The sequence below is a fragment of the Magnolia sinica genome, chromosome 19, assembly GCF_029962835.1.
Source record: "Magnolia sinica isolate HGM2019 chromosome 19, MsV1, whole genome shotgun sequence".
Lineage (NCBI taxonomy): Eukaryota > Viridiplantae > Streptophyta > Magnoliopsida > Magnoliales > Magnoliaceae > Magnolia > Magnolia sinica.
The window spans coordinates 4,683,780-4,709,344 of record NC_080591.1 but is presented as its reverse complement, the minus strand read 5'-3'; the positions used below and the strand labels follow the sequence as shown (position 1 = coordinate 4,709,344).

The following is a 25,565-nucleotide window of genomic DNA, read 5'->3' as shown; positions in this document are numbered from 1 at the left end:
TAGCCAAATGTATTGCACTCTGATTGTCACTATACAGCTTGCAATCTGCTTACTTATTACCCAACTCTTCCATGAAACCTTACATCCACACCATTTCTTTACACGCTTCTGTAGCCGCAACATATTCTACTTTTGTTGTACTGATAGATACTATCTTCTATAACTGAGAGACCCAACTGATAGCAGCACTATCCAAAGTAAAGACATAACTTATAGTGCTTCTTCTGCTATCAATATCTCCTACCAAATCTAAATCTACATAACCTTCTAACTTAATTTTCGATCCACCATAACATAGCCTTATATCAACAGTACCTGTCAGGTATCTGAGGATCCACTTCACAGCTTCCCAATGTTCCTTCCCGGGGTTGTTTATGAACCTGCTAACAACTCCCACTGCTTGAGCAATGTCTGACCCCGTGCTCATCATAGCATATATGAGACTCCCAATAGCTGACGCGTATGAGACTTTAGCCACGTAGTCTCGTTCCTCTTGCATCTTTGCACCTTGCTCCTTAGATAGCTTGAAATGGTTGACTAATGGAGTGTTAACCGGCTTAGTACTTCCCATATTGAATCGATTATGTACCTTCGCTATGTACTCTGCCTGTAACAAAACCAGTTTCTTATTTTCCTGTCACGTTTTATCCCCATGCCTAGGATTTGTTTTACAGCTCCTAAATTCTTCATGGCAAATTCTTTAGACAGTTATCTTTTGAGATCTAAGATGTTCTTAATGCTTGAACCGGCCATAAGCATATCATTAACGTATAGAAGAATGATGATGTACGATGTATCAAACTTCTTCAAATAACAACAGTAGTCTGCATGACATCTCCTAAAACCGTTTCCCTACATGAAACTGTCGAACTTCTTGTACCACTGCCTCGGGGTCTGCTTCAGGCCATATAAACTCTTCTTCAGTCTGCACACCTTGTTCTCATTTCCTAATGCCACGTATCCTATCGGCTGATACATATATATCTCTTCTTCAAGGTCCCCATGAAGAAAGGCTATCTTAACATCTAGCTGCTCTAGATGTAAGTCCTCTGTAGCCACTATACTCAAAACCATACAAATCGTACACATTTTCACCACAGGTGAAAATATTTCAGTGAAATCGATACCTGTCTTTTGTTAAAACCCTTTCACAACCAATCTGGCCTTGTACTGTTTCGAACCATCATGCTCCTCCTTTAATCTGTAAACCCACTTGTTATGAAAAGCTTTCTTACCCTTAGGTAGAGTGACTAGGTCCCATGTACGATTAGACTTAAGAGAGTCCATCTCATCATCCATGGTATGCTCCTACTTAACCCATGTATCTGACTGTAATGCCTCTTCAAAACACTCTGGTTCACCATTATCTGTCAGCAGTAGATAATGTAAGGAGGGTGAGTATTGGACCATGGGTCTCCTCTCCCGAGTAGACATTCTCATCAATGGTGTCTGTAACTCTGCCTCATAATGCACTTATGCATGATCATCCTGTGGTGTTGTAACACCCGTGTCCGGTAACTCTTCCAACTTTACGAATTCTTTCTCCTCAGCCTTATTTTCCTGCATACTGTCCTTATGCATCACTTTTTCGTTGAAGACTACATCTTTGCTTCTGATGATTTTTTTATTTTCTGTATCCCAAAATCTGTAGCTAAAATCATGGTGCCCGTAGCCTATAAACGTGCACCTCCTGGACTTCGCATCCAGCTTGTTTCTGTGCTCTACATCAATGCGAACATATGAAGTATAACTGAATACTCTAAGATGTGCAAGGTTCACTTCTTTCTCAGTCCACGTTTCTTCTGGTAACCCACCATCCAATAGTGCTGAGGGACTTCTATTGATGAGATATGCAATAGTATTCACAGCATCTGCCCAAAAGGTCTTGGGCAACCCTGCATATAACCTCATGCTCCTGGCGCGCTCAAGGATGGTCCTGTTAATGCGCTCAGCCACACCATTCTGTTATGGTGTCCCTGGAATCATTTTCTGATATTTTATTCCATTTGATGCACAATGCTCATCAAATCTCTTATCACAGTACTCTCCCCCATTATCAGATCTGAGACATTTTACTGTTTTACCTGCCTCGTTTTCTACCATTACTTTTCACTTCTTAAATACATCAAATACATTAGATTTGTGCTTTAAGAAATAAACCCACAGTTTTCTACTAGTATTATCAATAAAAGAAATAAAATAACGTGAGCCACCAAGAGATGATATCTGTGCTGGTCCCCACGCATCAGTGTGTACAATCTCTAACAGATGTGTCTTTGGAGTGCGTCCTGTCTTCTTGAAACTTACCCTCTTCTGCTTGCCATATATGCAGTCCTCGCAGAATTCCAAGTCAATAGACTTCATCCTTGGTAGCTTCTCTTTTGACAATAGCACTTTCATCCCTTTCTCACTCATGTCCCAACCTCTAATGCCATAATTGCCCATTCACTCCAATTGATGCGACTGTGAGTGAACTATACGATCCTAAAGTCACGTATAAGGTACATTCCTTCTTGCCTCGAGATATTACCAGGGTACTTTTTGTGATCTTCCAGGAATTACTGGTGAATGTCATCATATAACCGGTATTGGCCAACTACCCCACTGAGATCAAGTTCTGTTTCAAAATCGGTACATGTCTGACATCATTCAATTTTAAAGTCGTTCCATCTATCTGATTTACATCAACGTCTCCCTTTCCAATAATACTGCACAGCTCATTATCACCCAGGTAGACTCTCCCGAAGTCACCTGATACTTAATTACACAGAACTTCGTTACATGAAGTGGCATGAAACGAAGCACCCGAGTCTATAACCCAAGACTCATTCCTCGCATCAATATACAAGATCAACGTCTCTGTGTCACTCTTCTCAGATAAATTCACTGAATCCTTCTCGCCTTGAGAGTTTCCTTCTTGTTTCTTGAGCGCCCTGCAATCACGTTTTATGTGCCCCTTCTTCCCACAATGCCAACACCCATCTTTATCTTTCGGTCCCTTGGATTTCTTCCTTGACTTAAAACGTCCGTGTTTATTACCTCATTTGTTCAGCGATCTTCCTCTTCCTTCAACGTTTAGAGCATTCCCTGAATCTCCTAAAACTCTTGATGCTTTTCTTCTAGATTATTCGCTGAGAATTAGACCGGCCACATCATCAAATTTCAGCTTTGTTGACCCTGAAGAATTACTCATAGCAATCACCAAACCATCCCAACTGTCTAGCAAACTAGACAAGATCAATAATGCCCTGACCTCATGCTCAAAAATAATGCCAACGGATTTCAACTGGCTCGTGACTGTATTAAACTCGTTTAGATGTTTAATCATACTCCCACCATCTGCCATCTTCATGTTGCATAGCTGTTTCATAAGATGAACCTTGTTGGATACTAAGGGTTTTTCATACATGGTGGCTAGGGCTTCTATTAATTCTTTTGTAGTTTTCATCTTGGATATATTGAAGGCGTCACTTTTAAAGAAAGAGAGTCGGATTGTTCCTAAAGCCTTCCGATCCAATAAAAACCATTCATCATCTTTCATCTTTTCTGGTTTCTTCTCTTTTCCTCCTAGAGGAATATAGAGGTCATTCTGATACAGATAATCCTCCATCTGCATCTTTCAGAAGGTAAAGTTTGAACCATCAAGCTTCTCCATTCTAATCTTCCCTTCTTCTGTCATCTCTCCCAATGAAACTAAACTAATAGCTTTGATACCAGTTGTTGTGTAGCATGCCAACAACGCAGTGAACCGAGATTCAATCTCTGGTCTCACCCACAAACAATAAACAAGAAGAAATATAAATTAGAAGAAAAATCAAAGCATTCAAAACAAACCACAAGACAAGATATACGTGGAAAAACCCCAACAAGGGTAAAAAACCAAGGATGCAAACTTCTACTATAAAGAAAAACAAAGATTACAAGGCAATATACTAACCTCTCCTTTGGAAGTACAGAGAAAACCATTTGCCCACACTTTAGAATTATTTCTCATACCCTAGAAAAGCCCTACGGACACCTATTTATAGTTTAGGCAACACCCCTTTCGCACCTCTGCGAAAACCAACTCAAAAATCCGCAGCTCGCATTAAATCCAGAAACGAATCTGCGTAACCTCGACTGGTCGAGCAGGGGCCTCGACCAATCGAGCACTTCGGAGCCCAAAACTTGATGCTCGTTGGACTTTGAGTCGAGCAGTCCTTGACTGGCCGATTGGGCCACTTGACTGGTCGAGCAGGGTACTCGACTGGTCAAGCGGCCCCTAGATGTGGCTCCACATCTCAACACACTCAAGATATTAAAACACTCAGCTGCTAATGAAAACTAAGGTACAGTTCTAAGGAAGTATCTACATAGTAAAATATGTGAATAATCTTTCCCAATATGAGGATTTGCAGGAGCCCTTTCCAATGACTGCATAATTTGAGAAATATTTGTAAAGATTGGAATATTACCTTCAAAGGAATTTAAAAAATATTTTTTTAAAAAAAAAGATTAAAAAAAAAATTCTCAGAAGAGATAACGTACTCATCTTAATAATACTCTCTCTCTCTCTCTCTCTCTCTCTCTCTCTCTCAGAAGTAAGAACTGATATGGGCTTTGAGGAATTTCTCAATCGGCTCAGGTACTATGAAGCGGGTCCCACACAAGAACCATCCATCAGGCTAGACATCGACCCTAATGCGCTTGTCGATTCATGAAGATTTAAATTGCACTATGGTTATCAGAATGGAAGTAAATAATTCAAGAAACACCAACAGAGGAAATGATCCCAGAAAGCCAGCTGTGATAGCACTGGTATGCCAACCCCGGCCCCATGCTTTTTAGTTCATCATTTGATCGAGAGAGAATGTATGGTAAGTGGGGGACGACCAATGAACTAACTGGGCCATGAACATCCTTTCTTAAATCAATAAATATCAGTGGAACCATCCATAACACCTTAAAAATTAAAAAATGTGGGTCATCAATATCACCAACAAATGCAATGACTCATAAAGCCAAACATCTCTGCCATGATGACAAATAGACAAAAATGTTAACGATATGATTGAATGTTTGGGGCACGTTTGGTTGCACCAAATATCATGAAATTTTAAATTTTCATGATATTTGGTGCAACCAAACGCACCCTTGGGCTGGAGATCACAATGAATACCAATCCATTTACAGCCACATTTTAACCTGTTAGATCTGGAACCAGTTAAGCTTGACATTAAGCTCCAAAAGAATACATACTCTCTTTTGCATTTGAGAGACTTGGTTGGAAGAATAGCAAGAGAGAAAATGTCTTGTATGGAAATGTAAAGAACTGCATCTAGGCTGACCATTAACCAAAACCCTTCATCTTGGCTAACAATGAAGGGTGTGCTGAAATTGTGTAAGAGCCACTGTATTATTGCCTATGGTTTTACCATCATTTACATAATGCAATAAGAGGACATTGTCAATGTCCCTTAAAGAAACAAGGCATAGGCGAAATATTCTCATTGTGAAAAGAAATCAACCTAGATAATTGCTAAGATGATTTTCTCAGGCTAAAACGTATTGTTATTGAGCCTTGCAATTACTCTACAAGATGTAAAGAGCTAGCGAAACATGGTCGAAGTACACAAACATGCTCATGTAAATTTCCTTGAAGATGGCGCTTTTCACAGCAGTTGGAAAGGTAATTAACTCTTGAACTATCACATTCAGCAGTGTGTTAATACTTGTAAATGAGGGCTTTTTTTGTTAGATTGAGTGGGGCTAGGATACAATAGAGAATCCCCCAGGTGGGTGTAGTTTTTCTTTTTCCTGTTGGCTCGGCTCTTGTTGCCATGTATAGGGTTCTTAAAAGATAGACGGTTCTGGGAGAATTTTTTTCTGACCAGGAGCAGCCCGAATGTCAATTCTCTTGTATATATAGTTTCCGCATGAAATGAATTGCTGTGGGCTCCACTGAGTTTTATATATATAAAAACAAAACAAAACAAAACAAAAAAATAAAATAAAATAAATTTTAAGTGAGGTAGAAGTCTCCTTATAATCAATACCATACTCTTGTGAATAACTCTTGGGCATGAGATCGTTTCAACGTCTCTAATGAATTTAGATACTCTCTTAACATTGTAGAACGAATGCCATCCATTTGTCATATTTCCAGCCTATTCTTCAACAGCCCATTAGGTTCCCTAAAAGAGAAGCCCGTGGTTACACTTTGGAGGTCCTGTTCGACGGGACAAAAGCTAATGGGAGGAAATAAGTAAATGAGTTATTACAGGAAGCTGTACAATTAGGCGGCATAGAAGAAATGGACCGGTAAATGAGGCGGCATAGAATAAATGCACTGGTATATAAATAGACACATTGGAAGTCATGGACACATGAAAAAAAAAGGTATATGGAATGTGGTTGTATGACCATGACCACTTAATAAGAGTATCATAACAATGATAACCTTTAGTTTTAAGAACATCCAAGAAAAACTCTACTTTACCTTTTAGTCAGATCAAGAAAGACAAATTACAAGGCGGTAAAGACTAAAAGCATGCAAGCAGCTCTTATCATTCGATTCCATGTTCTAGAATCTGAGATGTTGAATTGGAAAGAAGCTGATGAGATTAGAAGCCATGGAACAAAATGCCACCCATAGCCATATTTGCTTCTAGGAGATAACATTCGAGAAGCAGGTATGATTCATTATCTTGCGACTAGCTCTCTGGGAAACAAAAACAAGTACAGAAACAACACGACAACCACAAACAACTGCAACAGCAACAAATCATCAAAAAAAAAAGAAATAGAAAAAAAACAAGGAAAACATCATCAGCCTCAATAACAAAAACAACAGAAACAGCAATAGCAACAATCAAACAACAACATAAATAGAAACAACAACAACAACAACAGTTGCACCAATAAAAAAACATAATCACCTTAACAACAACAACATCAAAAACCCTAGGCAATCTTTATTTAGGCATAAAATTCAATCAAAGTTTAAGTGTCTGTTGTTGGACTGTTAAGTCCCGGCCGTGATATACATTGATACACCATCCTATAATAGCTCAAGCTTTTAGAATAAGTGGTCATTTGACATAGACTTATAGTGGATGGTCAAGTTTTCGAATATGGGGAGCAGCAAATATGCCTCCTTTAGTATGTTCTCCCACCTTGTTTATAGTGTGAGTTGAGTGTTCCTCCATCCTTGCCAGTATAATCCGATGCGGAGTTCCACCCTGCACGTGTGGGTGCAGGGAGTGTTGGAGTGTTAAGTCCCTTGATATAACTCGGGCTTTTAGAACTTTGTAGTGATTTGACATCCATAAGTTCTAAAACCATCAAGATGATTAAAGTGCTATATATTTCCTTTGCAAACCCATCTTTACCATTCAATCAAAATAACAGATTGAAGTGCCTTTTATGCTTGTGGTCAGTCCTGGCCTGTACAAAATTTAATTGTTTGCATTTGTGGCTCTACAAATATGATAACAGTGTTGGCATGCAAGTCTTTTCACATGGATACAGTGGCAAAACGGCCTCCATTGAAAGGGTAAAATACACTCCCATTAGGCTTATCTTCATCCCATTAGCAACTGAATGACGAAAACGATTGCTACACGATGAGGGCCCTTTCCACTACACAGGAGCAGTGGAAAGATCGAAATGGAAGAAACAATGGCTATAAAAACTCTGGCCAATGGTAAAGAAGATCATACAGCCTAAAAATACCAAGTTGCTGTTTCAGAAAATCCTTGCAAGCTACTGGAGATCACCAACTTAACGGTGCTGCACACATCGTCACCAGCATTTGATCAGATTATCACTGCCATCATCAAATTGTCAACGAGCCGAATGATTTTCATCAATGAAATTACTAGCATTCTTGAAAGAGAGATATGCAACCATATATTTCCACATGGTAAAAGTACTTTAGTATTAACTAAGATGAGTTTGAGAGACATATACATGCATAAGCTATACATACTAGATTATTCCCTTGATGTCATGCCCCAAACCCAAATACACACAACTCTCTCTCTCTCTCTCTCTCTCTCTCTCTCTCTCTCTCTCTCTCTCTCTCTCTCTCTCTCTCTCTCATTTTCCTACTTTGGTTGTTGCATCAGTACCACAGACTAGTAGTGTAAATAGCATCTAAAGAGATCAATGGACCAGATCCTTCAGTTTCTGATACACCCTTCCACTTTCAAAACCCACTCTAGAGTTTGTGACCTGCAAAAGAAAAGAAATTCAGCTTCATTGTCTTTATAAATCTCTATATTTAGCAATCCCAAAATAACGATGAAAAAGCAAATTTTGTAAGGAACAAGTAGTTCACTGCCATTTTAAAGTTGTTGGCTTTCATCCACAATATACAGACCATACATCCAATTCAATCCATACAGTCCAAAGTTTGGGACCCACTGAGGATCAAATAGCCCAAAAGCACGACTAAATGGCAATGGCCATCCAATTTCTGGCTAAAAAATATGGCTAAGAGATAAATTGTCCCTATTCCAAATCTTGCAAATGAAATATCTGATGATTAAAAGATCAATCATGCATATGAATTTTGTGCTTTGCTCAATCCACAAGGGTGCCACAATTCAGAAGGTCTGGATTGCCTTGATTTCACAGACGTAACCAAGAACATTCTGTAATTACCTGAGAATGGATTATGTAGATAACCTTGTCAGCCGTGAAGGAGAAGTTGGCGCTCACAACATCAACTCCTTCCTCCTCAAGAACACTAATAACATCACAGGTTGTGAATTTTCTATCCAACCCGCTGATCAAAACCACCTCCAAAGTAGAACCCAAGTCTCTCACTTCAATAATGGGTGATCCCACGCCTATCATCATCCCTCCCCTCATATATTTGTTAATTCCGTCGATGCTCATGGCTAAATCTCTTTTCTCCTTCAATCCTTCAATCTTCGCCTGCAATTTCTGTATATAGGCTGCCGCTAGATCCACCTGATCTTGTTGCGATAGCCCTTCCTGATACAAAGAATAAAAGAAAAGAAAATCAATCTTTGTTTCATAAAATCATAATTTGCAACTGTCTTCCCTTTCTAGGGACCGTGTTAGCAATAAGATCTATGGTTATGATTCAAGGAATCCTGACGTTGTGCATAAGATACATACAATCGAGTACCTAATATGCTGTTGAAGTTAGTAAATTTCATTCCTAATCGATTATGTAATCTCTCTCTCTCTCTCTCTCTCTCTCTCTCTCTCTCTCTCTTTGAGACTAGGAATTGGGTGCTCGATTTCTAAGTAGACCACAAACATCACGATGATCAGGACCGTTAAAGATTAACCGTTTAACACTTCATGAAGATGCGGTGAACTAAACTAATTAACAAAAGGGCGTGTTTGGATCGACAAGTGAATTGAATTGCAAAAATTCAAGCTTAATTAAGAGAGTGATCACCAAAAACAGATGATCTTTCCTAGTATTCTTGATGAGGAAGAAGTCCTTGGATTCGGACCCAACCCCAAACTGAATTGTGAGGATGTAAAATACAACTTGGTAATCCCCACTTCATCAGGCTTGTAATAGCAATTCGATTCAGGAGCGCATCCAAATGCAACGAATCTCGTTTCGCAATGGGTATTTAAACAAACCTTTGGATAGTGGGATGGGATGAGAGAAGCAAGCTTGAAACACAAGCTTTTCATGTGAATTCTCCTATTCTTCTCAATTGCCTTGCGTTCTAGTTTGGTTGAAGTCGAGCAGCTCTTCATGTTTTTGGCCTTGTTTGGACACACAAGAGAAGAGGATTGCAATAGAAAGAAATTCTTTTTTTTTTTTTTTAACAAATACAAGAAGAAGGGAAACTGATTTGATCGAGTGAGCGTATGTTCTTTCTTCTTGTGGTGAAATTGGTGGCCTATTTAAAGGGGAGGAGATGACAAGAATGGTGGTGGGCCATATTAATGGTGGGCCCACACCATTTTTTTAATATTAGAGGGTCTTACTAAAGACGACGTGACATTGGCGGCTCTGCTGACTGACTGCTCTCCCTTACGCGTGTCCACCGACCATATACAATACATCCCGATGGACAGTAATAAGATGCGTTGGGACTCTAGCCTTTCGATTGCCATCTTTTCCACTGATGTTGTAAACCGTCTATTTGATAGGGCTCTTTTTGGATTTGGGTTTAACAAAAGAAAATATCAGATCGAAAATTTTAGACCGTTGATTATACAAAGTTTATGGTGACTGTTCATGTTCAATGCAATAAAGCCAAATAATCAAAATGTTGAAATAATCCAATTTAAATTTTATTTGTTATATTTTCAGCATAAAAAGTTAAAATTGTAATATAAACGGTTTAGATCATGGTAAATGACCCATATTCAAAGGATAAAGTGCCAATGTACCGTATTTCTATACCTCGCGTGTGTTTGGATAAACCTATTCGAGGATTTCTGTCACGACTCGGGGTGGATCTTGTATGGCCGCACACTGGATGCACATGCTGAGGGTACCATTGATCCTAACCGTCCATTTTGTGGAACCTATGATATTCAGGATACCATAAGAAAATTACGCTGAACGGTTACTCCCTGTAAAAGAATTCAGAAAAAATGAAAAGAAAAGCTTCAACGGCTCTTATTCAACTGCAAGATTTATATGATCATTGGGGAATCACGGTTATGCGATAATCGCTAATTTATAGTAGTAACGAGAATATGGACGGTTCAAATGATCGGATTATCTTAGCATGTGATCCATGCCGTTGATCTGGTGCAACTCGCTATGGATGGAACATGTCCTGGTAAGGATCTGGCATTTTGATCTATTGACTGTGAATAGAAAGATAGGATCTTCCAATAGAAAAAAAAAAGAGTTATTGTCTAGGATCTTCCAATCCGGCAGATCTTTGGGATGTGCGCGATAGATGATCTCTATAGCCCACCGTATCAATGGTCTGGATTGTTGGATCGTGGCCCCACTTGCATGGAATATTGTTTAAGGACACTGCATATCCGGACGTTCATATATTTGTTTTCTTCTCTGTGAACGGGTCACTTGTGTTGTACCGCCGAGCCATGAAAAAGGTGGGCCCAACCAAAAAGATCGCTTGGAATGAAAATCAGGACGGTCCACCCATTAGGTGAGCTAAACCGTTGAAATCAATGGAAAGCTGATGGTCTGACTCGATGTATGGGAATAGTAGATTTGTGCTATTTTGCACCAAGGGACTATTCTAATGCAGATAACCTTACGAGAAGAATTTAACGCATGAGAACTGCCGAGATTGCGAAAATTCCATGAATTTTTCGCAATAAATTAACTGAATGATAGTTCCTAAAATATCGACGATTTTGAATTTCTTGCGATTTTTTCGTGAAACTATCACAATAGTAATATAGAATTATTTTAACTTTTAAATAATATAATATAATGTGTATCAAAAATTTTAAATTATTACCTCATAGATAATAAAATATTCTTATCTCTAGCTAGATTTTTCCAAAAATATCTCAAAAAATCAAAGGTTAAATAATATTTTTTCCAAAAATATTTAATCTGTTCAAGTGGGCCGCATAGTTGGAAAGAGGGAAGCGGATTGTGTACTGAGTAACTCAGTTTGGTAAGCGTACTGAGTAAACTTCGTAGGCCCCAGTGTCATTCATAAATTATATCCACTCCGTCCATCTCTTTTAACACATAATTTTAGGTTTTTATGCAAAAATTGGAATATACACAAACATCAAATGGACCACACCACTGGAAACAGTGTGAATTGAACATCTACCGTTGAAAATTTCTTGGGGAGAACAGAAGTTTTAGATCAAGCTGATATTTGTGTTTTCCCTTTATCCATGTCTTTCTTATCTTATGAACAGGTTGGATGACAAATAAACATCACTGGGGGTCTTAGAAAGTCTTCAACGGTTGAAATCAATATTTCCACTTTTTCCAGTGGTATGGTCCACTTGAGCTTTGTATATGTATCAATTTTGGATTGAACCCATAAAATGATCTGGAAAAACGAATGGACGGAGTGGATAAACCACACGCATTCGCGGTGGGCCCAACTGAGTTTACTCAGTACGATAAGAGCGTACTGAGTCTCAGTACGCAATCCAATTCGTGGAAAGAGTGGAGAATGAAACGGTGTTCGGAAAGAATGTAGAATGAACGGAGGTCCATACCTCGGCACATGCAGGTGGTCTCAGGGGCCATCATTATGTATGTGTTTTATCCACACCATTCATCCATTTTTCCCTATTATGTTAGGATATAAGCCCAAAAATAAGAAAGATCCATGGCTCAACTAGGCTACACCACAGGAAGAAGTGGTGATAACGACGCATAACACCGAAACCTTTGCCACGGAGCTTTATTTGCCATCCAACCTGTTCATAAGCTCACATGGATGAAGGAAAAACATAAATATCAACTTGATTCTAAACTTCAATGGCTCTCAAGAAATATTTTGTAGTGGGCTCTCAATCCCCACTGTGGGCCACTTGAGATGTACCATATTTTTTGTTTTATACCCTAAAACGATATAGAAAAATAGATTAACGGTGTGGATGAAACCCATACATCACAATGGCCCCTCAGAGGCCCTGCCTCTGCCGAGCTCTGGACAGGCGGGGTAGTACCCAATACGATATTCTTACTCATCATAAAATTGTGGGCCATCTGATGAATGGATCAGCATGATTCTTGACATGACTGATCTTTCATGACGGGTGTTACCGTTTGGATGGTATAGATGTCTTATGCGTATGGCATGTTGTGTAAAAAAGGTGAGCCCGTATGACAAGTAGTCAGCCTGCAGGTGATCAGTACTTGTTATTAATATATTATTCTGAAAGAAGTTGAATGGTTTACGCGCATGCATCCAGATGTCGTATGCACGGCATGATTCAGCCCAAAATAAACCGTCCAAATAGTGGGACCCACTGAAGAAAAAACCATACTCGGTAAAATCAGATGGATTGAGTGATCCTAACCTTTGATCAAGGTACAACTTTGTTGAATAAGGATTGTTTATGATTTCTCTCATTTTAAGATGTCCATCAATTGCTGAGGGAATCAATTCAGTTTCACCCTCAGCTTCCTCTTGACCTAAAGTGGGTCCATGATTTTAATAGTTTAATTGAGTTACACCCATGTCTTGTGGGTCTAGTGAGTCTATGAGTATGAACCATCACTCTCTGCAAGAGTATCAAAAGTCTATTCCTCCATTGATAACGCAAAAGATTGTGTGCGCCATCTGCGCAGGAAAGTGGCCTCCAATCCAACGGGAATTGGATACTGCCTTCCCCAGATTAAGCTCCTTTTTGCCTATTGACCCCTAGAATTTGATTGGACAATATACTTCTATTAAAGATAAGTATTGCAGAATTTGACTGGACAATAGACTTAGGTTAAAAATGAGTCATTCAACCCATATGAAATTGATCTGTCCACCTTGGACTGTAGCTTTGCCTTATCTCGGACAGCTATAAAGGCATATGCTGTCTAATCAACTTCTGCAATGTTAAGTTGGAGGCAGCTCAAGGCCAATTTGGTAAAACTTAATTCCAATGTATATGTTTTAAATAGGCAGTTTTCAGTTTTTTATTTTTTTATTTTTTTAATTTAGATCATTTGGCAAATTCAAAAGTTTAAGACTTAATTAGAATTTTTACTGGAATATATATATATATATATATATATATATATATTCATTTTTAAGCTTTTCTCCTTTAGCTTAATGCTTAAGACTAAATACAGTAAGTGATTTTAAATGATTTTGAATTAAAATATTTTCTTAAATATCAACTTTACCTTCTTTCAACGCTAAAAACCTAGAAGCTAGCTATGAGGCAAAGATCTTTAGGTCCATCACTGTATATGTGTTATATCCATTATATATGTCCATTCATTTCACGACTTTGATCTAAAATATGAGCAAAAATTGAAGCAGATCCAAAGCTCTAAGTATACTATACTATAGAAAGTTAAGGGGAAAATGAGGCCCACTATTGAAACTTTCCTAAGGTTGACCATGATGTTTATTTGTCATCTAATGTGTTTACAAGGTCACACAAATCTAGAGGAAAGGAAAACTCAAATATCAGCTTGATCCAAAAGTTGTATGCCCCGACCAAGTTTTTAATGCTAGTGACACAGGGATGAACGTGATGAGGATAACTACTCCGAATCCACAAAGCTTCTCTGGACTCCTCACAGAAACTTCTCGAATCCACGAGGAAAGAAAGTAGAAAATAGAAATAAATTCTAAGAAATACGAAACTGATTAATTGATGACTAAAAACGAGTTCACAACCCTTTAAATAGGGGTACCAAGCAATGGGAAAGAAATCAGAATCAAACTACAACTAAAACTTCTAGAATCCGCGACTTACTATTTATAGACGGTCGTGATGTCTACTAGTGCGCAAGGTTTTCGGCCAAAAATAGTAAGTGTCCTATTTGGCTTCACCAAACCGTTCCCTTAATTATTCTAAGCTCTTTTCACGTTGGACGCAACTCCTAAAGCCCGACGGATGAAGAGTTATAATCAAACTAAAACTTACTATTTATAGTAAAAATGAAATTAAAGCAGGGAAACGACCGTCGATCTAGGGGTTTTTCACAATTCCGGATTGTGCAACCCGACGTGGCAAGGTTGGTTGGCTAAAGTAGTTCGTTCTACCCCAAAATCATATATTTTACGTTAGGTAACTCATTTCGGATTGCGAGATACGCCCGATCTAAGGTCCAACAGTCTGGATCACTTCTGTCGTCAACTGGGCCTTTTCTGATCCATCTTGGCCATGAAACTGTCCGTGACCTGCTCTACATCAGTCCCCTCCACTTCAAAAGAACTCGTCCTCGAGTTCTCATCCTGCGCTGGTTCATGATATTCGGTCAGGTCCGCGACGTTGAAAGTCCGTGAGATCGCCATGTCATCTGGAAGATCAACAACATAAGCATTGTCATTGATCTTTCGAATGATTGGGACAGGTCCAATCTTCTTATTTTTCAACTTGTTGTACGTCCCGGTCGGAAATCTCTATTTGCGCAGATGGACCATAACGTGGTCGCCCACCTCGAACACTTTTTGTCACCGGTGCTTGTCCGCTTATTCCTTATACTTCTTGTTCGAGGCATGTAGCTTGGTCTACACTTCTGCATGGATGCCCATGATCTTGTCTGCCATATGTTTTGCTGTAATACTCGTGCCTGGGTGCTTGGGCAGAGGGACCAAGTCAAGTGTGTGGCGAGGCACTCGTCCATAGATAATTTGGAACGGTGATTTCCTTGTCGAGCGATTCACCATATTGTTGAATGCAAATTCTGCTTGAGACAAGACCAAATCTCACTACTTTGTTTTTTCTCCTGAAATACAGCGAAGGAAGTTTTCCAACGTACGATTCACAACTTCGATCTGCCCATCAGTCTGTGGGTGGTAAGTACTGTTGAATTGAAGTTGTGTATCGAATCGAGTCCATAAAGTCCGCCAAAAGTGGCTAATGAAATTCATGTCACGATCAGAAATAATGGTCTTGGGGACTCCGTATAGCCGTACGACCTCCCTGAAGAATAAATTTGTCACATGTGTTACATCGAGGGTCTTTTTACATAGGATAAAGTGTGTCATCTTAGAAAAAGGATCTACCACCATGAACACTAAATCCATACCGCGTTGTGTTCGTGGGAGACCAAGCACAAAGTCCATTGATAAATCCTCCTAATAACCGTCAGGCATAGGTAACGGGGTGTAGAGGCCCGTATTCTGAGATTGTCCCTTGGAGATCTGACAAATATGACAACGTTGTACGACTTTTCCCACATCACGTACTAATTGCAGCCAATAATACCGCTCTTCCACAAGAGCTTGAGTCTTGTCTCGCCCAAGGCGTCCACCGAGGCCACCTCCATGTAGCTCCTGAATAATCTGCTCCCTCAGAGAACTTTGGGGGATGCACATCGATTCTCTTTAAAGAGAAAATCATCCTATATATGAAGATCACTGGGGTGACCTTCTTAGCACTTCACCCAAGAATCTTTGAAGTCCTCATCCTCGACATACAGCTCCTTAAGACAGTCGAAGCCGACCACCTTGTTGCTCATCGTAACAAATAGTGATGCATGACGGCTAAGTGCATCAGCCACCTTGTTCTGCTGCCCTGACTTATGCTTCAGAACGAACGTGAATTCTTGCAAAAACGCAACTCATCTAGCATGCACACGATTCACGTTAGTCTGACTATTAATAAACTTTAATGCTTGATGGTCAGTATACAGAACAAACTCTCTTTGAATCAGATAATGTCGCCAATGTCGTAACGCCTGAACAACTGCGTACAACTCAAGCTCATAAGTCAACCACTTCTTTCGGGCTTCGTAAAACTTCTCGCTGTAGAAGGCCACCAGCCTGCCTTCCTGTGATAATACTCCCCCAATTCCGGTGTATGAAGCGTCACACTCAACCTCAAACAATTTGTCAAAATTAGGAAGTACCAAGACTGATGTTGTAAACAAACGATGCTTGATCTCATGAAAGCTCTTATCAGCTTTATCGATCCACTGGAACGGTCCTTTTTTCATGCAATCTGTTATAGGCGCGACTATGGTGCTAAAATCTCGCACAAATCGATGATAAAAGGTTGCTAACCCGTGAAAACTCCTCACCTCATGAATGTTTATTGGGATCGGTCATTCCCTAATAGCTCTCACCTTTTCATCGTCCACACGAATGCCTGTGGACGTTACAACAAATCCTAAAAACAACAAGCTGTCAGTTAAAAAACTACACTTCTTCAAGTTGAGGTACAACTTGTTAATTTCTAGGACCTGCAGCACCTGCCTGAGATATTTCCTGTGCTCCGCCTCATCCTGGCTATATATCAATATGCCATCAAAATATACTACCACAAATTATCCAGTGAACAATTTTAGAACTTGATTCATTAGACACATAAAAGTACTTGGTGCGTTCGATAGGCCGAAGGGCATGACCAACCACCCAAACAACCCTTCATTGGTCTTGAATGCCGTTTTCCACTTATTACCGGGTCGGATACAAATCTGATGGTACCCGCTCCTTAGATCTAGTTTAGAGAACACCTTGGCCCCTTCTAGCATATCGAGCATGTCATCCAACCGTGGTATTGAGAACCGATACTTGATAGTAATTTTGTTTATTGTCCGACTATCGACTTACATGCGCTAGCTTCCATCTTTTTTTGGCGTTAATAATGCTGGTACGGTACATGGGCTCATACTCTCTCTCAAGAGACCCTTACTGATCAATTCCTCCACTTGCCCCTGAAATATCTCACACTCCTTCGGACTCATCCGATAATGAGGGCGGTTGGGCAAGTTAGCCCCAGAGACGATGTCTATGTGATGTTGGATGTCCCTCATGGGGGGCAATCTATCAGGTAGATCCTCAGGCCAGATTTCTTTGAATTCGTTTAGCAATAGTCTTAAGCTTTGAGGGATGTTTGAGGGTTCCTCTTTCTCGCCCTTCACCATTACGGCGTATACCTCGTCGGTTTCCTTGGATTCTTTCATAAATTTTTAAATGGTCAAGAGGGAACTCTCCTCCACTTTAGAAACTTCAGGGTGGTTCTCTAGTGCCATAGGGGCAAGGATTATTTTTCGACTATCCTTGACGAATATGTAGACATTATCTCATCCTCGATGGGTCGCATCACGGTTCGACTGCCAGGGTCGACCGAGTAGCATATGACAAGCTTCCATGTCGATCACGTCACAAAGTATTTAATCCTATAATTTTTGCCAATTAAATTGTTTAGTTACTTTGGTCTCATTCACCTTTTTTTTATCTAGCCAATTGAGTACGGGGAAGGATGCTTCGTTGTTGGTAGCTGCAACTTGTCTACCATCATTCTTGAGACGATGTTCTCGCTACTACCACTGTCTATGATCACATCACTGACCTTTCCGTTGACAGTGCACCGAGTACAAAATATATTGTGTCACTGTGGATGTAATTCCTTTCGTAGGGCATACAGTAATCGCCTCACAACTAGAAATTTGCCACGATCCTCGCCCGTCACTTCATCACTACCTGTTATTTCTTCAGTGGTTTGTTCATGTTCATCAAAGTCATGGTCTTCTTCTGTACCTCATCTTCAGTGCCCCTTTCGTTTATAATTAAGTGTGCTGCGGGACGTTGATGACAAGTGTTTGATAAGTGGCCTGATTGGCCACAGCGGTAACAATTGTTCGACCTTGGCCGAGCATAAGGATTTGGAATCCTACTCGGACCCGCTGTTGTGGGTGCTACACGTTGAGGTCTGAATGAGCCGCTCTCCGTATCACGATTTGCGATTGTAGGAGGTTGAGGATGTTCTCCTACTGGATCTTTTCCTCATGCCAGCACTGGATCCTACGTGGGACCCGTCATGGGGGGTCGAGTTGAAGGATATGGATGAGCAGGAGCTCTTGCAAGTTATGTTTCTGCCCTACCCACCAATTGAACTTCTTCATCCACGATCCCGACTTGGTATATCTGAACTCGGTCCTGAATTGTCGGTCGTAACCGACCTATAAATCGTGCCACCTTCTATGACTCAGATTCTGACAGATCATTTCGTGTAGCCAACCGTTGAAATTCTTCAGTGTAATCTGTGACGGTTTGATTTCTTTGTCGGCAATTTTAATATTGCTAGAATAATATCTGCTCATAGTCACTGGGGAGAAATCGTGATCGAAGAAGACGTCTCATCCGCGGCCATGATGAGATGGGCGCCTTGTTCTGGCAGGCTCGTGAGAGTTGTAATTGTTCCCACCATGCAGAAGCACCAGGTTTTAATTTAAACGCTACCAATTTTACCCTTTTATGATCTGGCACGTCCATATAATCAAAATATCTCTCTACTTCGCCTAGCCTATCACACCCCAAACCAGACAATCGGATTCAAAGGAATCTCGATCGCCGAATCTGATGCCGACAGCCTCCGTAATACCCCATTCTCAGCTCCCAGCGCTCGTATGCCAGGTTCCGATCCTGGGATCCGACAAGGAGATTTTTTTTTCAACGTACATTTATCTCTTAAGAAGCATAACCACAAGTTTACCCAAATCACAAAAGCAACATCACCATCACATATCCACTAATATATCTAGTTGAATACAGTGATGAAAGGGAAATACATATGTCAAAAATCAAAGCTCCATAAGTCCGCTGCACGCTCCAAGCTCAATGCTGCTACAACCTAATATTACCTGTACGCATCTATCGTGCATAAGCTTATAGAAAGCTTAGTGGATGATGAAAGTGTGTGCACAAGGTAGTGCCAAGTAAGCAATATCAAAGTAATCAAAGTAAGCAGAAAATACTGATAAGCTCATAAATCATACCATATCAAAGTAAAGCGTAAATATACTAATAGGCCTATAAATACCATCAGCCTTAGAAATATAATATACTGATGAAGCAATGTAGATCAGCTATGCAATGCGGAGACAGCAAACCAAATATCAAATGCCGATGATACAATGCAACACGCAAATCCTAATAAATCCATAAATACCGTCAGCCGTGTCTAGGCTGTATAAATGCATAGACATAGTAACCCAAAATACCATATGCCGCAAATGTAATGCAATATGCGGTGCAAATGGAATGATCATGCTAGAGTGTGAAGTCGGGATGATAGTGCGTAATATCACAGGCTATGGGGTCCAGCATAAGGGACTTCTATCCAAACCAGTCCCATACATAAATTTGGATAGTCAGACTCAATGTGGTAAACTCCTGATCTCAGGTAAGTCATGCACTCCAACCGAAATCTTAGCCATTGCGAAGTCACATGATGTTATTCTATCACATACTCATAAATCAGTATCAATAACCGGCATCAACAATCGTCCTTGACAATGTGGACATTTAACCAACATTGCCCCCAAGGGATGACTCACATAGAGTCTAACGTATGGTAGACCCATCGCCTCACAAAGAACCTAAAACACATCACAATAGACCTTCAACACGGGCTGAATATACATCTCCATGGGTCTTGTCAATCAGTTTCGACAATTAAAATTAGCCTCGGTAGTCGGCATCGGCAGTCGAAAACGGCCTCAATAATCAGAATTAGCAATTGGCCACGGTAATCGGCCTCGATTCGCTAATTGGTCAATCGACCACGACGATTGGCAATCGGTCACGATGATCGGCCTCGATCGCTATTTGGTCAATCGGCTTCGACAATCAGAATCAGTAAACGGCCACGACAATCAGAATCGATCGATAATCGGCCTTGATACTCGGAATCGGCAATCGGTCACAATAATCGACCTCAATCGCTAATCGGTCAATTGGCCATGACAAATCAGAATCGAAAATCGCCCTCGATCGATATTCGGCAATCGGCCACGACAAATCAGAATCAATAATCGGCCTCGATTGATAATCAGCAATCGGTCAGAATCCTATCAAGGCCTAAGGGAAGGTCACAATGTGGACATCTAACAATCATTGCCCATCAATGTGGACATTTAACCAACATTTCTCCCAAGGGGCAGTCCACATAGAACCAAACACATAATGGCCCCACGGCCTCGCACAAGGGCCTCGAATACATGACATTAGGCCTTACCCATGAGCCTCGAATACATCATATTGGGCCTTGCCCATAGGCCTCGAATACATCACATCGGGCCTTGCCCATGGGCCTCGAATACATTAAAAGGGCCATGCGTCATGGGCCTAATACATGTCACAATGCGCCTCAGATTCAAATAAGTGGGCCCCATCATATGGGCCTTATACATACATATATATATATATATATATATATCAAAGTGGGCCTCAACAACGGTCCACAAACACATCAAGATGGGCCTAATCACATGGGCCTTATATTTATCAAAGTGCGCCGTTCCAAATGAGCCGAGTCAAATGGGCCAAGTTGAATGAGCCCAAACCAACCACACCATTCATCTATAGATAGAGATCTTTTTAGAGTATTATCATAAAAATGAATCATATCCAAGGATCATCTACACCATACCACAAATGGCAGTGATAATAATGATTTCCACTATTGAATTCGAGTGGGCCCACCGTAGTATTTATTTTCCATTCAATCTGTTCATAAGGTCACAAGGACTTGAACAAGTATCATACTAGTCCAAAACTTCTGTACCCAAAGGGTTTCAATGGTAGGCGTCTAAACCCACTGTTTCTGTAGTGTGGTCCACCTGATAATTAGATCTGTCTCGTTTTATTATTATTTTTTATTATTATTTTTACTTTTGTCTTAAGCCTTGAGACAAACTGCCATATGGATGGACGGTTTAGATGAAATGGCGGGACCCATGAGATTTGCCACCGTGATGCAGTGGCTGGCCACTGGAATTGGGCCACCCTTTGAACGACGTGGATACAACACATCCCCACAGCCCATGCTGCTGCTGCACGTGTGGGACCCCACTGTCCAGTGATGTGGACGGTGTAGACATGACACATACACCATAGTGGGTTCCACATGAGGCCCACCATTACCGTCCAATATGTTGGTAAGGTCACACGGAATGGAGGTAGAGAAAAAATAAATTTCATATCTGATCCAAAACTTTTGTGACAACCCAAAAAGGGTTTCAATAGCAGCCGTTCAATCCTACTGTTCCCTGTGATGTGGGCCACCTGAGCACCACGTACGGCTGATGTTTGGGGCAGCCCACAACTAGAAGGGAGGCCCATCAATGCACGGTGGTGATGTTCAAAACCCATCATAGTGGGGCCCACAGCTGGGACCACTGTCCCTGGCCACTGTCCATGGTGCAGAGGACGCTGCTGCGCTGTCCTCTGGATGGCAGTAGCAGCATCTGCTGCTTGCTTTATTTTTTTATTTCTGCGGTTTTCCCTGGGTGGGGTCCGCATCAGGTGGATCTACCCCACTCATTAGACTCTACGGCTCATGATCGACCAAATGAGTCTAATAAGCGACGTGTTTTTAGCGAATAAAAGAATCAATATGGGTTTTAACGGTAATGGCACTATTTCCTATGGTATGACCCGCTTGAGAATTGGATTGGTCTCAAATTTCTGCTCAACGCCTAAAATCAAGTGGGGAATGGAATGGACGGCGTGGATTGGATTGATACATCAAGGTGGGGCCTGCTTAAGTGGCCAACCCAAAAAACCTTTTTTTTTGTTGTCATTAGTACACACCTATGGCAGTACACGCTCTCCATGTTGGCCACCCCCAATTGCCTTCACGTCCAGCGTCTCTGGACTCTAGACGCATGGATAAACACGGCATCATGTTGGGCCCCAAATGTACGTGGCCCACATTTTAATCAAGGTGGGTCCCACATAAACGTGGCCCACATAATTGACATCAATATGATACTTGTGTTTTTCCTTCATCTAGGCCATCCAATAGACCCGCTGCAAGGTGGGCCTCACGATCAGTCGACCAAGATCGCCTTGCACATGGAGGCCACAAGACATCTCACCAAAGAAAGAGAAAGAGAGAGAGAGAGAGAGAGAGAGAGAGAGAGAGAAAACCAGTGAGATAGAGGGACCCTGCCACTATGGGCCCCTCACTACATTACATGCATCATTGTGAGTCCCACATCAAGTGGTCTTTAAATAAAATGAAATCTAATGGTCGATCACCCACCTTATTGAAACTCCTTGCCTTCACTTTTAATGGTAGTTGATGGGGTTTTGATGGTGGAGATGAGAGATGAGAGGGTGGGGGAAAGTGGGCCACACTTGTTCCTTACTTGGGAAGGCTTGGACGTATGGAGCTTGGGAGAGTAGAGATATAATGAGAGAAAGAGAAAAAGAATATTAAAGGGTTGGGTGATGTGGTGATTGTAAGGAAAAGGGGATAGGAAGTAAGGTGTTATTTGATTTTTGTAGAAAGAGGAGTGGTAAGGGGAGAGAGAGGGTTGACTTTTGAAAAGGAGGGATGAGTTGTTGTACTTGGGGCATGGTATGTAATTGACTTGGATGATTGATTGATTAATGAGACATATCGTAGAGATTTCCTCAAAATTCACAACGCGCGGCGTTTCTTCGAAATGAACACGGACCCACATCTCCTTGCCTGTGTATCAGTTTGGTGCACGAGTCGCGACATTAGAACCGCGGCGACGGCGCGGTCGCTAAGGTATAAGTTTCGGGTCAAGCCGACTTCAGTATGCAGGACCCAGCTTATGCTCAAGTGTGAACGTTGGATACGGTTCGAGAGTTGTCAGAATTTGATCGGGAGTACCACGGAAGCCTACGGAACGGTACGGAATAGGACACAGGTCTTACAACTCTCCCTTCCAAATAAAAATTTCATCCTCAAAATTTACAGAACAGACAAGGGAAGAGGAAACATCATATATAAGTCAAGGCACAATCAGTTTACATAAGGATTTAAATAGCGCTCTCTAACCTCAACCTTGAGCTCCCAAGATGCCTCACTGACATTGTGGTGACCCCTACTAAACCTTAGATCCTCGATCAGAAACGATCGAAACTAGGATACCTTGCAACCTTACCATCTCACCGATGACTAATCTAACATGGTGGCCATAATGCCCGGTTGTGCGAATCGTCGGTGACTCCTGACGACTGAGGGTCTTGCAGAGTTGTATAAATTCAGCTCTAGGTCTGCTAGGGGAGGTGTATGTTCCTCCTAAAGAGGTCATTGCTACTGAAAATGGGGGCACTCACGCTTACAATGCCCCATCTCACCACATTTGAAGCAAGCACCTGTAAACGGTCTCTTTGGTAATGCTGAAGATGCTGCTGGCACTCGAAAGGATGGACGGTTCCTATGCCTCTGTGGCCGTCGACGCTGCTGCTGAAAACTACCAGATGGGATCTTCCTCTTCCGGTCTCCTCTATGGTCACGAACCCTCTGCGAATCGTTCCATTCCGCCTCATAAATCTGAGCCCTCTGAACTGCCTGCTCAAAAGTCGAGAGCATTTGTCCAACGACACGGCTCCTAAGGCCAAAACATAAGCCGTTCTCAAAAAGGCGGGCCTTCCGCCCCTCATCGTCAACTAAATATGGCGCGAACCTCGATAGAGCCACAAAACGAGCCCCATACTGTGTCACGGACATGTCCCCCTACACCAGAGTCTAGAACTCTAACGCTTCCTGACGACGAATGTGGTCGGAAAGTACTGCTGCTCGAATCGATCAATAAAATTCTCCCATGTCCAGACGAAATCAGGCCCTGCAACACGAGTGACGAAGTTCCACCAGTACTCGGCCTCACCCTAGAGAAGAAATATGGTCAATTGGACTCGCTGCTGGGTCGTACATGCCATCATATCAAAAATCTTCTCTACCTCGGAATGCCATCTCTCGGCTATTGTCGGGTCTGGTTCCCCTTGGAAACGCGGTGGATCGAACTGTCGGAACTCTTGAAGAAAGACGCTCGTGCGCTCCTACTCTGCCTAGGATGACGAAACAATGGGGTGCCTGCCCTGCCCCTGGAGGGCGATTGACACAGCCTGCAACATCTACTGTAAGTGGGAGGCACTCACGGGTATGGTTGGATCCGCACTGCTCTCCGGTGGAGGAACAACATCCTCAGTCTGGGGAGCAGGGATCTCTGGGGGTGGAGCGGGGTTCGCAGGTGGTAAAGCTGGAACCTCATGTGGTGGAGCGAGATTCACTCGAGTCACTCTTCTGGGCGGCATGTCCTATAAGGAAGGACAAATGCGCCTATCAACCTTGAGAACTCTCTCAAAGGCACGCACGTTAAGAGTCTATAACAAAAGATCACTAAGTTATTCGAACTCAGGAACTAATTATTCTAAGCTCTCGACAATCATAGAGTACAGGGTAGCTATCAATAGATATGCGATCTTACCCTCATGTATTCCCAAGTTATGCTCTGATACCAACTTCTGTCACCCTCCAAACCTGAAAATAAGATTCACAGGAATCTCGATCGCCGAATCTGGTGCCGACAGCCTCCGTAATACCCCATTCTCGGCTCCCAGCGCTCGTATGCCAGGTTTCGATCCTGGGATCCTACAAGGAGGATTTTTTTTTTCAACGTACATTTATCTCGTAACCACAAGTTTATCCAAATCACAAAAGCAACATCATCATCACATATCCACTAATATATCTAGTTAAATACAGTGATGAAAGGGAAATACATATGACAAAAATCAAAGCTCCATAAGTCCGCTGCACGCTCCAAGCTCAATGCTGCTGCAACCTAATATTACCTGTACGCATCTATCGTGCATAAGCTTATAGAAAGCTTAGTGGGTGGTGAAAGTGTGTGCACAATGTAGTGCCAAGTAAGCAATATCAAAGTAATCAGAGTAAGTAGAAAATACTGATAAGCTCATAAATCATACCATATCAAAGTAATGCGTAAATATACTGATATGCATATAAATACCATCAGCCTTAAAAATATAATAAAAACAATATTATATACTGATGAAGCAATGTAGATCAGCTATGTAATGCGGAGACAGCAAACCAAATATCAGATACCGATGATACAATGCAACACGCAAATCCTGATAAATCCACAAATACCGTTAGTCGTGTCTAGGTCGTATAAATGCATAGACATAGTAACTCAAAATACCATATGCCGCAGA

The 25,565-nt window shown here is 41.3% G+C and overlaps 2 protein-coding genes across 2 annotated transcripts; both read right to left on the bottom strand.

The window, feature by feature from the left end:
- Positions 1 to 7,952: 7,952 nt before the first annotated feature.
- On the bottom strand, positions 7,953 to 9,820 carry LOC131234928 (transcription factor bHLH162-like). The gene is made up of 3 exons (XM_058231928.1): positions 9,613 to 9,820; positions 8,647 to 8,982; positions 7,953 to 8,214 (listed from the first exon to the last, which is right to left on the bottom strand). Exons 1-3 carry the CDS (start codon positions 9,730 to 9,732, stop codon positions 8,146 to 8,148), a joined length of 525 nt encoding a protein of 174 aa, XP_058087911.1. The 5' UTR covers positions 9,733 to 9,820; the 3' UTR covers positions 7,953 to 8,145.
- A 13,817-nt stretch (positions 9,821 to 23,637) lies between these two features.
- LOC131235635 (uncharacterized) lies at positions 23,638 to 24,054 on the bottom strand. The gene has a single exon (XM_058232897.1). It carries the CDS (start codon positions 24,052 to 24,054, stop codon positions 23,638 to 23,640), a length of 417 nt encoding a protein of 138 aa, XP_058088880.1.
- Positions 24,055 to 25,565: the final 1,511 nt, after the last annotated feature.

What these genes read in the sequence shown, in the direction of transcription:
- LOC131234928 (XM_058231928.1), bottom strand. Translation starts at nt 9,732, where the DNA reads ATGAAGAGCTGCTCGACTTCAACCAAACTAGAACGCAAGGCAATTGAG. An exon ending in TCCCATCCCACTATCCAAAG is followed by an intron (nt 8,983 to 9,612) that starts GTTTGTTTAAAT and finishes TCTTTGTATCAG; the next exon opens with GAAGGGCTATCGCAACAAGA. An exon ending in TCTACATAATCCATTCTCAG is followed by an intron (nt 8,215 to 8,646) that starts GTAATTACAGAA and finishes TTTCTTTTGCAG; the next exon opens with GTCACAAACTCTAGAGTGGG.
- LOC131235635 (XM_058232897.1), bottom strand. Translation starts at nt 24,054, where the DNA reads ATGTCCGTGACACAGTATGGGGCTCGTTTTGTGGCTCTATCGAGGTTC.